This window comes from Odontesthes bonariensis, chromosome 20 (genome assembly GCF_027942865.1).
Source record: "Odontesthes bonariensis isolate fOdoBon6 chromosome 20, fOdoBon6.hap1, whole genome shotgun sequence".
Classification (NCBI taxonomy): Eukaryota; Metazoa; Chordata; class Actinopteri; order Atheriniformes; family Atherinopsidae; genus Odontesthes; species Odontesthes bonariensis.
The window spans coordinates 25,184,714-25,196,420 of record NC_134525.1 but is presented as its reverse complement, the minus strand read 5'-3'; the positions used below and the strand labels follow the sequence as shown (position 1 = coordinate 25,196,420).

Sequence of the window (11,707 nt, the reverse complement as noted above, 5' to 3'; positions counted from 1 at the left end):
CTCTGAAAACTTATCGACACAACAATGACATTGCAAAACTTTTTAAAGAGCTTTTTTAAAAAAAAAAGCTTTAATATTTCTAAACTGGGAAAGGCTAAACGGGAGTTTTCACGGACTGACAGTCCTAAATAACATTTCAGAATCTACCATCTACTCACTCATTTAGACAGCCTACTCTTAACAGCGTGATGCCTCCCTCCCTCTCCTTCCCTCTGCTGGCCTCTGCCCCAGAACTGGCGTAAACCATCAACAGTATGTTCGCAGGCTCGGCCTGTGTGCGAGGAAACATGAGCAGGGTGAGATATTCAGAGTCCCGGGCGGGCGGCGAAGGCCGCTGGATAAAGCAGAGGAGGAGACGGCGGTCCGTGCGGTTACAGCTCAGAGACTCAGGAGGGGAACATGTGAGCGGGGCATGGGCGACTGGAAACAGGATTATTGTTCAACACAGCAGAGAGACGCAGGAGGGACCCGGGCCAGGTAACTGACCGAGATACACTGACATGTTAATTAGCCTTTTCTTTTGGGAACGATAGGCTGAATGGGCAAATGTGTTTAAGTTTTAACTGCAGCGGACAGACAGACGCTCTTAAAGCTTGTTTACCCGGCGTAATTGCGCAGGACTCAGTTTACTTTTCATGGCTCTTGGCTGTAAACGACTTTCAGTTCATATAGATAGCGGGACAGAACGTTTAACAGACCCATAGATTCTAACGACGCAGCCAAGCCCGGTGGCAGTTTATTCCAGGGGAGCGCAGCAGGCTGCTGGTGATGAAGCATCACGTCGCTTTCCTTTGCCGAGACGCTGAACCTGTAAAGAAAGATTCTAAACTGAAGCCGATTAGGGGGGGGGGGGGAACACGCCACATTTCTGCAGCCAGTAATGCTGTTTGTTTTGCATCCAAAAACGTGGAAAGCTCTACCCAAAAATAAATAACCCATTCATGGCTTACAGGCGTGCGACCGCAGAGCAGAGGAGGAAGAGGAGAAATATTTTAGATGCTTCTCCTAAAATTCTACTGGAAAACAGTTTGAAGCGTAAAATGTCCAAACAGTCCAAACCACCAAGCCTGTTGAGCCACTTCACAGTTGTTCCGTGTTGTTTCCCGACAGTCAATTTGAATTACACTTAACAGAATTGAGGGGATTTTTTTTAAATATAAATATATATATATATATATATATATATATATATATAAAGATTAATCAGGCTTTATGCTGTGTGAGAAAATCATTTCCCTCGTATATGAGGCTTTTACTGCAGCGCGGAATTGTTGCGCACGTGTAACAGTATGAAATACCTGACCTGCTGTCCACACCAACTCATCAGTTTTAGTCATCGCTTATTTCCAGAAATGTGTACTCGATTAGTTGTGCGAATAACCAAGCGATCTATTGGGATATTTGATTAATTTATTTATGAAGTTTTTACTCCCTCAAAGTGTCATTGGTTTTGCTGCAGCTGCATGCAATGCTGTGGTGACGCATAACAACAGTCCTGTTAACGCAGGGACTGTCTGGAGGCTGCTGTACAGTATGCAGCCAGGTGTAAATGCGTGAACACGCGCAAAGCGTCAACGGTCACTCATATCGAACTAGCGTTAAATGCGTATCTGAAGATGACATATTTTCTGAGGTCCAATCTTACATCACCGCCGCTTTACTGTCTCTGAGCGACATGTAAACACTTCTCTTTTGAAATCTTCATCCACAGGAGAGACACGGGGACACAGTGAGAAATCCGTGGAGTTTTCCCCCCTCTTTTTTTTGGGAATTTTGTTTTTTACGCACCAGAGAAACTGCTGGACCGCGTGGCCGAAGATGAACACCATTGTGTTTAACAAGCTGAGCAGCCAGGTCCTGTTTGAGGAGAAAGCGAAGGAGGTGGAAATGAGCAGCAGAAATTACCTCGAAGTCATCGACGGGCAACATCCAGACCTCCTCTCCAGCAACCAGAGCATCAGAGACAACCAGGCGATCCGGCACAGGCGGAGCGGGTATGTGAGCCTTTCTGTTATGTTCACTGCAGGTCTGCGTGTGTGGATTAATTGGAGATCGAGAAGACCCCCGGGCTGTTACTGATGAGGATATCTGCACACCGTTTTCTGGCTCATTTCAACTGTTTCACAGTTATTTCACGCGGAAGAGCGAGAGCGTGGACAACAGTTCCCTTTTATAACGCTTATGATTACCTCTTCGGCTTGTGGGCGACAAAAAGTAAACTGAATATCCAACTTCGAGAGGACCTCCATGACACAAATTCTTTAAAGTACAGATTTGATTTATTTATACATGCCCACCTGCAGCTTTAGTAGATCTGCTCACAGAATGACAGCTTTGATTGCACAGTTCCTGCAGCGTGCGCGATTATGCGTTCGTGCACAAAATCTGACATTTGCAAGGTTAAGATAACCACAATCACCACTGTCACTTCAAGAGCTTCATACGTCAAGGCTGAAGGGGGTATTTGGTCACTCAGTCTGACTTTTGTCGCGTGGCTTTAATGCCACACAATCTAAAGTAATTAATATTTCCCAGGTTGGCCCTCGTTTAGATGTTGACGTTCACAGTTAATCTTAAAATTAAGAAGTAGGTCAGCCTTGCTCAGTAGCGTGTCTTTCAGAGGTTCCCATCTGTTTCCAATAAATAAATCCACCCTTGAGCTCTTTGTGTGGTCTAGCCCATCACACTAGGCCCATTTAAAAAGAAATCTATATATAAATATATCATATATATATTTGTATTGTTTTCCTGTAATGGGAAGCAAGTGTAAGATAAAATAATGATCATTGCTTATATTTGCATGTTTCTAAGGCTCATACTGTATGATAAAGAGCAGAGGGGTAGCCGTCACCACAAGGAGCCTGCTGCTGTAAAAATGAACTAATATTATTTGAGGTTATTTGAGTTTAAGGTGTACAAATGAAGAACATTGAATTAATAAACAGAGGTGTGTGTGTGTGTGTATGTGTGTGTGTGTGTGTGTGTGTGTGTGTATGTGAGAGTTGAAATCAAAAGTTCAGAACACGGAGTGAAATGTCCTTTAGGATGTTCATAGAGATCAAGATTACAAGGAAAATATTTGTAGAACATGAACCTCAGGCAGACGTTGAGGTTAGGCTAAAATATGTTACATCTGCAGTCAGTGGAGCCTTTTGGTGAGATAAAGGAAGAAGCGGAGTGCAGCACCACACTGACATCTACAGGTTCAGAAAACTGGAGCCACAGGTGAGACTGAGTCCTTCACAGCTCAGGAAAACCTGCAGATTCCTTCAGACTGACTTTAGGAAGAAAGTTTTTATAACTTCTTTAGTGGATCGGCATGTTATTTATTAATAGTGATTTCACTACGTGTTTTGTTTTTTCATTTCTAAAGCATTCTTTTAAGATTTGCTGTAGTTGCTGCACCTCAGAGTTGCTGAGAAGAAAAGAACTTAAGAATTTATAATTTGGATATTTCATGAGCCGTGTTGTCTTGCTGTGATTTCTTTTGTAAAGGAAAACCAAACGGTATAATTTCAGCTCTTTGCCGGTCCCTCGTGTAATAGCTTGGATGCGACATTGACCCAGCTACATTGTTCTTGATCCCTTTCTCCTCAGTGTGGCAAAAAATGGTGGTCTGGCAAAAAAATTGGCGCCTGAGCAGAATGTTTTTGTTTGTTTCATTGCAGAGTTTAGGTGGTTTGTGGGACACGCACTAAAAAAATAAACTATCAGTTCGTTCCTTTTATCACTCTGACTGCGTTTGCTTTAGCTTCTTCGTTTCGTTTCTTTTCCGGTATAATTGCAGTGCATTTGGTGAGAAAAATGCATGCTGATTGGTGTACAACTCTCTGTGTCATGCCTAACGATTTCAGAAAACATGCTGCTCCTCTCAGGGCTCCGTCTGCAGCTGCATAACATTGTTTGGCTCATTTCAACAATCAACGTACAGCTCTAAGAACCAATCATATCAGCCTATCAATTTTCAATTGGAGAAATTGAGTTTAATCTACACTGTTTACCAACATGTTATCCTGAGAGGACTTGATGTTACTGACAAATGGGCCTTTCACTTACAAGGTAATCTAGCAGATTAGGAGTTAAAGACCAATTCATTTTAGAAGGATAAATGTGCCAAAAAAATATGCTTAAATGCTCAGATTTGTTTAATAATTGACATCCGTTTACGTCCGAAAGTATTCAAGTGCATTTTGGACCTGTTGCCCCACAGAGGCCGTCCCAGCGGTGGAAAAGTGCGACACAAGCGCCAGGCGCTGCAGGACATGGCGAGGCCTCTGAAGCAGTGGCTCTACAAGCATAGAGACAACCCCTACCCGACCAAGACAGAGAAAATCCTTCTGGCACTCGGCTCGCAAATGACTCTGGTCCAGGTGAGCCTGCCTTCTTGTGGTTTTCTTTAAGCTGTTGGTAAGGTGACAGAGGGAAAAAAAAAAAAGTATTTTTTACTTTTCACGCAGAGCTCAGTGCAATCACCCTGCTGGCCGTACATTAGACATTTCATTTCTTAACTTTGAAAACATGGGTTTCAGCTTGTGTTTGCAGTTTGGAGACAGGACGTAATGTTACTTTAACTGGTTATTTTGCAGCACCCTTGTGGTGGTGAAATGTTTTACTTCCACTGTCTTCCAAATGCTATAGCAGGTAGTTTGCTCTCCTTCATTTAGCAGTACCAGGGAAAAATGACCTGATGACAACCCTCATGATATTTAGCATATGACCAGTCTAAAGGATACATGTCTGTTGTTAAGTTCTCTCATTTATTGTTACATTCCCAGCCCGGGCCCTACTGTCTCTCATATGGTTTGATTTACTACACTTCATCATTATTTTCACTTTCTTCCAAATACTGAAACTCATTGCATGTCCTCTTTTTGTTTTCCACGTAATGAGACTCAATGTATCATAAATGAAAATGTGGAGTCGTGTCATCCAGTGGCTCCTAAACCTTTTTTAAATGAACCTTTTGAAAAAAACAGAGTCTTTCTTGTTTGAATTTGGTTCATAAGTGATAAGACTTTTCCTTATAAATGAAATTCAGAGGTTTCAAGGTGTGAAACCATGCGATTTTTTATTCAACAGATAGAGAAATATTTCATTCATGATTAAACATTTCTGTTATTTTTGCTTTCTCCTTAGTTCCTATGATGACACATGACCACTGATCTATAAAATAATCTGTTTTGTAAACGTACTCTATTTGGACGATAGACAAGAGTTCAGTGAACAACTTTACTGAAGCAGCTGACAAACTGACCGCTGTGAGGCGAATCCAGCCAATGCGTGTGTGTGTTGTGTCTGGCACGTGCAGCTGTGTGTGCACAGTATCATCTGGCTGACAAGGCCACTGATACGGCCTCAGAGAGTCTGCAGCGGCTTTTTTCAGGCCCACGGCCACAGAGCTTAATCTGCTTCTCATTTTTGGGGCCCGGTGGAGCTGTTTGTTTTGGTGAGGGCGAAGCAGAGCGCAGAGGAATGCTTTGTGTTGGATGCTGCTCTGCGAGCACACGCTCGCAACCTCACACACGCATGCGTTTAAAGCTGACACCCAAATACCATCAGCGGTGTAAAAGGTCAGTTTTTTTTTTTTTTTTAAATTGCCTGTGGGTGAGGACAGATGGGTGAATTATTTTCACGTTTTCCACCCGAAAGTTTTTCATTTATTTATTTATGTGTGTTGGCCCTCTGCTGAAGAAGCTTGTGTTGCTGAGATGATAAGTCTAGTAATAAAACAGCTGCTTGAATGTCAAAAAGTTTTCTTGAAAAGTCAAGTGACATATATTTGACACTGATTGTAGCAGACGAATGCATTACTTTATCTTGTTATTCCATTCTGAAGGATATAACAATAATATTTTTCGTGATTTTGTGGCAGTTGTTGTAGCAAAATAAGTTATTAGAAAAAATTAAAAAACACCCTCTGGGACCATGCTGTACTTTTATCTGACTTTTTATAAACTAGAAAAGAAAAAAAAACAAAAAAAACAATATACTATCAGTAAAAATGATGGCTAATTGTATTTTTTTTTTTTTTACTTTTCATTGACTAAGGCTGAGAACAGCCCAGATTTTCCACTATTTAGTCCAGACAGACCACTGTTAAGGCTGCCAGTGATGTTGAATGCATCACTTCCAGAGCATTTTTCCCTGGAAACACCCACCTGGCACCAGGTGTTTAAAGCAACTAAATCTGCCATGTTTTACCAAATAAGCCCACCATTTTCCATGTAAATATGGTGACTTATTCCTTCACCTTGTTCTAATAACCGAGTGCCATCTCTCCATCATTGTTGAAATCCCTTGCCGTGTCGACATGCTGTCTCCTCTTCGGTACATACAGTACAGACAGGCCACGAGTGAAAGTTTTGGTTTGGCTCCTTTTCTTAATCCCTCTGGGTGTCATCTGAACAGGCGTGCCATCCTTTCTCTTTTCTCTCATCCCACTCACAGCGGTCCTTCCTCCACTCCTCATTAGCGTTCTGTTCCACGCCTCGCCTCGTCTCACCTCCCCTCCCCTCCCCATTGGCCAAGCCATATGCACTAGATGCCACTTTTCCCCCAGTGTGCCACGGCACTGGGCTCCAGACAAAAGGATGTGGGATGGTCTTAGTTAACGAGAAACACGATACTGAAAGAGAGGATCTGAAAAATAAGTACTCTAGCATAAGGCCCCTGTCTCTGTGCCTTCATAAGCCGCTTGAAATCTATTGAGCATGAAAAGTTATTCTAGTATAACATCTAATAGTCTCCCCTCCCAGTGAATGGGAGAGCAACGGCTCAAGTGTCTTTTTTATTACATCTTGAAGACAGCGCTGGAAAAAATGTATTATTAGAGGGAGGCTGTGCTAGTCCAGAATAAGCACAGGGGACGTGCATCTCAGTCAAAACATTAGTTAATAAAACATTGCGTTCGACGCCCGCCCGGCATTTGTTTCAGAATGGCGTTGATACAAAGAAGATGTATTCTGGGGTGTCTCTCTGGCACGTCTGGGTTGTTTCTTAAAGCTCGGTTTCAGAGAGTGGCTCTGCAACTTGATTCTGATTCTGTCTTCTGCCTCAGTCTCTCTTGCTTTGTTTTTTTTTTAATGAGACGGTAGGCAGAGAGCAGAAGGTTTCATAGAGGATAGACTTTGTTTTGCTTTGGACATGGAATAGTTTGGATACAAAGCAGCACATATTTCTATTATATCAGCATATGTTTCTATTTGCTATGTTTTCCCCACTTCCCTCTAATCCTTTCTCTCACATCCACTCAGGTATCCAACTGGTTTGCCAATGCCAGGAGACGACTGAAGAACACAGTAAGGCAGCCAGACCTGAGCTGGGCCCTCAGGATCAAACTCTACAACAAATATGTTCAGGGCAACGCAGAGAGGCTGAGCGTCAGCAGTGATGACAGCTGCTCAGAAGGTACATTTGTTAACATTTGTGAGCTAAAAAAGCAGCTGTATTGTTCTTAAAGGAGGGGTTATTAGTACCCAACTAGACCAGTTTTACATGCAGTAAATGATGGTACAGAGGGGAAAGAACCGCCCAGCACGAGGCAATGATCATAGAGTGTTTTTTCACATCATACTATGGTCACTAAAGCCAGTTGTAATCACACTAAAAATAACATTTCTTTTTAACCTATTACTCTTTTGCATTTTCATTTGTGTTCCTAGCTAAATAGGAATGAGTGACTTTTCGGATGTGTCGCCTTTGCTCCATATTGATCAGACCAATTCTGGACTACACATGGATTCGCGTGTTTGCATTACAACAAAACTGTGAAATTCTGAGCTCTATTATCAGTTAGTAACATAACCTGGTGTGAACCTGATGACCTTCGAGTGATCAGGAAAATGTTCTTGCATCATACTTGAGATTAAAAAAGGGCCAAAAGGTCAGGCCATCTCCCACTGTGTTGGTTCCAGAGTGGGCTGATGCTGTGCAGAACCATGTTCTGGGAGTGTATAAACACAGCCGAGAGACACAGCGGCCGGTGAGCTGCAGCACGCTGTCATTAAGACACCCCGCTGAGCCAACCTCTGCCTCCCAGCCTACAATTGGAAATGAGTAGCTCTCTGGCTGCTGTGTATTTACTGCAAACACATGCACACATGCTGGTTCTCAAGGGAGAGACTGGCTTTTTTCTACTCACTGACAGCACAAAAAACAAGGTCAGGAAACAATGAAAAATAAAACTTCTGCAGTGATGCATGGAAAGGTTGAACAGTAAGGAAGAGCATTTTGGTGTCAGTAATCTCTAATTAAGTTTTAGAGCAGGAGAAGCTGAGCATGTGGCTCACAGAGGAATGTGTGCATGGTGTTTGCTTTGTATCTGCCACAGGCCACTGTACCACCGAGGGCTCCGTATATCTCCCTGACTCTTCTCCCTGTCACATTATGGTCATGAAGCTACCCGCAGCCTGCTCCCGCTTTTGACCCATGTGCTGAAAGGCCGTCTATTATGTTTTTAAGCCTATGCTTTTGTTCCAGAGACTATTTCTGGGCCCAGATACGATCCCACTGACCCTGTGTACATTCCTCTTACTGTCCTAAAATGGTCTTGCTTGTTTTGGTAGCTGGAGAAGTACATCCAAGGGAAAAGGGGAAAAAAAGGCTGTCTTCAGCATGGGATGTGGAGTGGACATGCTGTCACGATGGTGTAAAAAGTTTTATTTAAATATCTGACAAACATAAATGTGGAAAGACGCCGTCATGGGATTAAAATGAAACGTCAGATTGTGAATCGTCAGGATTCTACCAGAGTACCAGAGGAGAGACATGTGTTTCTGATATGTGGCAGCTATAATTTGGATTTGGCTCAGACTGAATCAAATGTCCAAGCTACCCAAATTACAGAATTACAGTCTTGGCAGAGACACTATCTAGAGTGAATTCTCCCTGATTTCCCTCCTGCCAGAGGATATCTGGTTTTTCGGTAGGGTGTTTTACGTCTCTTTGTCTCTTGTTTTTTTTCATCAGGTAAGAACCCATGCTTTAATTCAATCTCGTCAGCTGCAGAGCACCCTGAAAATTATTTATTTCTGCTGGGGGAATGGAGTGGCAATGTGCTTTTGATGGAGAGGAAATCAACTGCCATCCATTAAAGTTTTGTTATGCGTCTTAAGTCTCGGCTGGGCTTTATGCGATTGAGGAGGTGCCAACAGAAGGGCACGAGTGCCAGCTTGAAATCTCCCTGCCCTGGTATTTGGATTCAAGATTAGCACAAAATAACCAGAGTACAAGTCAGGGGACATGAACAGAAGTGAGAAAATAATTAAGGCGCAATATTCGCTGAAGGAAATGTTATTGATTTTGGGTGACATTATAGCCATGTGAAAACCAATCTGGCCTTAATGTAGTGGCCTGGTTTTAGATGCAGAGGGAGAGTAAAACTTTTCAGTCTCTTTGACAATAAGAGATGCAATATATGCATCACAATTGTGTTGTACAATTGCACTTGAGATATTGTCAGCCTTTTAGCCCTCTTATTGTTATTATTAAATTATTGGGGGGGTTAACACAAGCGAAGGTGAAGAAGAAGCTGGTCTTTTTTCCTCTGAGTGCTTAAATAGCAGATGTGACATGTCTTGCTTATGGCTGTGATAGCATGAAATCTGATTCTGTGAGCCTATATGTTTTTTTGCAAAGATGTTTAACTACAGCAAAAGTGGATTTAGTGGATTTGGAGGCATTGCAGTCTTCCATCAAAAGTACCAGGGGACACGGAACTGCCATCTTCTATTGTCAGAAAGCCGGTGTGAGATACTTATGAGATACTTCTGATCTTGAGATGACATTTGTTGTGATTTGGCACTATATGAATAAAACTGAATGGAATCACGAGGAGTCAGTGTCTTATCTACAGCTGTTTTAGCAAATGCATCTCTTTTGCATTTGACAATTATTTACTTTGTAACTATTTTTCTCAATTAAAGAACATCCATGCAACACGTATCACAGCATCCATACAGGCTCTATCATCCCACTGATCAGCTGAGACCATCAGGAATAGTGTCAGACTCGTTGGGTTGTGTTTGGGGTTTTTTCAGGTCTCATTTTAAAGTCTCACCTTAAAGTTGTTGTTTTGGGATTAGACCAGAAGCACTGTCACCTGCTCAGTGGCGGGATACAAGGATGTTCTTCAACAAGAACTGCTTTCTGATGCAAAAGTGATGCAGTTTAAAAATCCACAATGTAGCGTTCACTAATCCCACTTCAAAAAAGGGAGGGAAAAAAAGAAAATGTTTCCCTGTGTTGTGCCTGAGGTTACCATCTGGAGTGCACAACAGCTACACTGGGCTGCCAAGGTTAAATAGATTTTGTGTCAGCCTGCAGCAAAATTGAAAGGAAAACATCACAGCAGCATCATGGCAACTCAACTTTAATAAAAAGTTGGTCATTCGGTCAGACAGCACCTCTAAGTATACAAGTCATTCTATCAATTAAAAGTAGAAGAAGAATAACGTTAATGTTTGAGATGTTCAAATCAAAGTCCTGACATTAATCTTCCAGAAAGGCTTTGGAAGGACCCGAAGAGAGCAGTTCATGCCAGGATGCCCACACGCATCGCTGAGTTTGTAGTGCTGTACTATTTCTCTTAAGATACGCCGTACACCCTTTTTTAATTATTAGAAATTTGAAATCATAACATATGTCAAAAAGGTGAAATCATCCAACCCATGCATGAGTTAACATATTGATCTTGTCTGTAGCATTGACACTGGAGGTAGACAAATGAATCATGGGATCATTGACTGCCAACAGTTTTAGGTTGCAGTTGAGCAACAGATTGACACGGCAGTTAAAGGAAGTGATGATGTGTAGGATACACGCCTTTTGTTTTTGAAAAGACTCTCTGCACTCCTTTAAAAGTATTAACGTGATATGTTTGTGCCTTTATGTTGCAGATGGGGACAACCCTCAGAGAACACAGAGCAGCCCTGAAGAACTCAACAAACCCATGTACCAGAGCGTCATCAAGAAGGAGGGCTCCTCTATGGTCAGCATGGCCATGGGTATGGGCATGGGCACAGGGCTGCGGTCTGTTGCCGAAGCCGCCTCATTGGCTGAGGACTACGTGTCTCCGCCGAAGTACAAGAGCAGTCTACTGCACCGCTACCTGAATGACTCCCTGCGACACGTCATGGTGGCCAACGCTGTCATGGACGCTCGCAAGAGGAACCACTCTGGCTCCTTCAGCTCCAATGAGTATGACGATGAGCTGCTCTCGCCGTCCTCCTCTGAGGCTGAGGCAAACTTTGTTTATCGAGCTGGTAAGGAGCCACATTTCTTGCATTCTTTCCTTTAAAAGACTCACTCACACACACACACACACACACGACATCCTTCACTTTTGCTCTTTTTTTGTCCTCTTCAGCTGCACATTTTGTTTTAATTATTGCAGCTGGTCCATTATTTCCAACTGTCTGCCCCTCTGACTGTCTTCCTGCCTCTGTCTGAACTACACCAAATCTCTACTATCTCTGTTGCTATTGCACTCTCTTCAGCTTTCATTCAACGTGTTGATTGTTTTGTTGAAACTGGTTCTTATGACTGCTGTTTCATTAGATTTAAACAAGGTGCACACGCACATTCATGTATCCACAGCACAATAACCCCTTTTACACTCACACACATAAGCTCACTGGTTGTCTTTCACCTACTTCAGCCAAGTAGAGATGGAATTCGCCCCAGACAGCTCTTCTGTCCAGGATTTAAC

At 42.6% G+C, this 11,707-nt stretch overlaps 1 protein-coding gene across 4 annotated transcripts in view; it reads left to right on the top strand.

Moving 5' to 3' along the window:
• Positions 1 to 351: 351 nt before the first annotated feature.
• mkxa (mohawk homeobox a) overlaps positions 352 to 11,707 on the top strand; it is a 28,528-nt gene continuing 17,172 nt past the window's right edge. For 2 of the 4 annotated variants that reach the window (XM_075452316.1, XM_075452315.1), the window contains exons 1-5: positions 352 to 477; positions 1,712 to 1,994; positions 4,211 to 4,370; positions 7,254 to 7,407; positions 10,896 to 11,261. In XM_075452316.1, the coding sequence (XP_075308431.1) occupies positions 1,819 to 1,994; positions 4,211 to 4,370; positions 7,254 to 7,407; positions 10,896 to 11,261 (856 nt within the window). In that variant the 5' untranslated portion in view covers positions 352 to 477; positions 1,712 to 1,818. Of the gene's footprint in view, positions 478 to 1,711; positions 1,995 to 4,210; positions 4,371 to 7,253; positions 7,408 to 10,895; positions 11,262 to 11,707 lie in introns of those variants that run through there. The other 2 variants (XM_075452314.1, XM_075452313.1) reach the window with 1 other exon arrangement.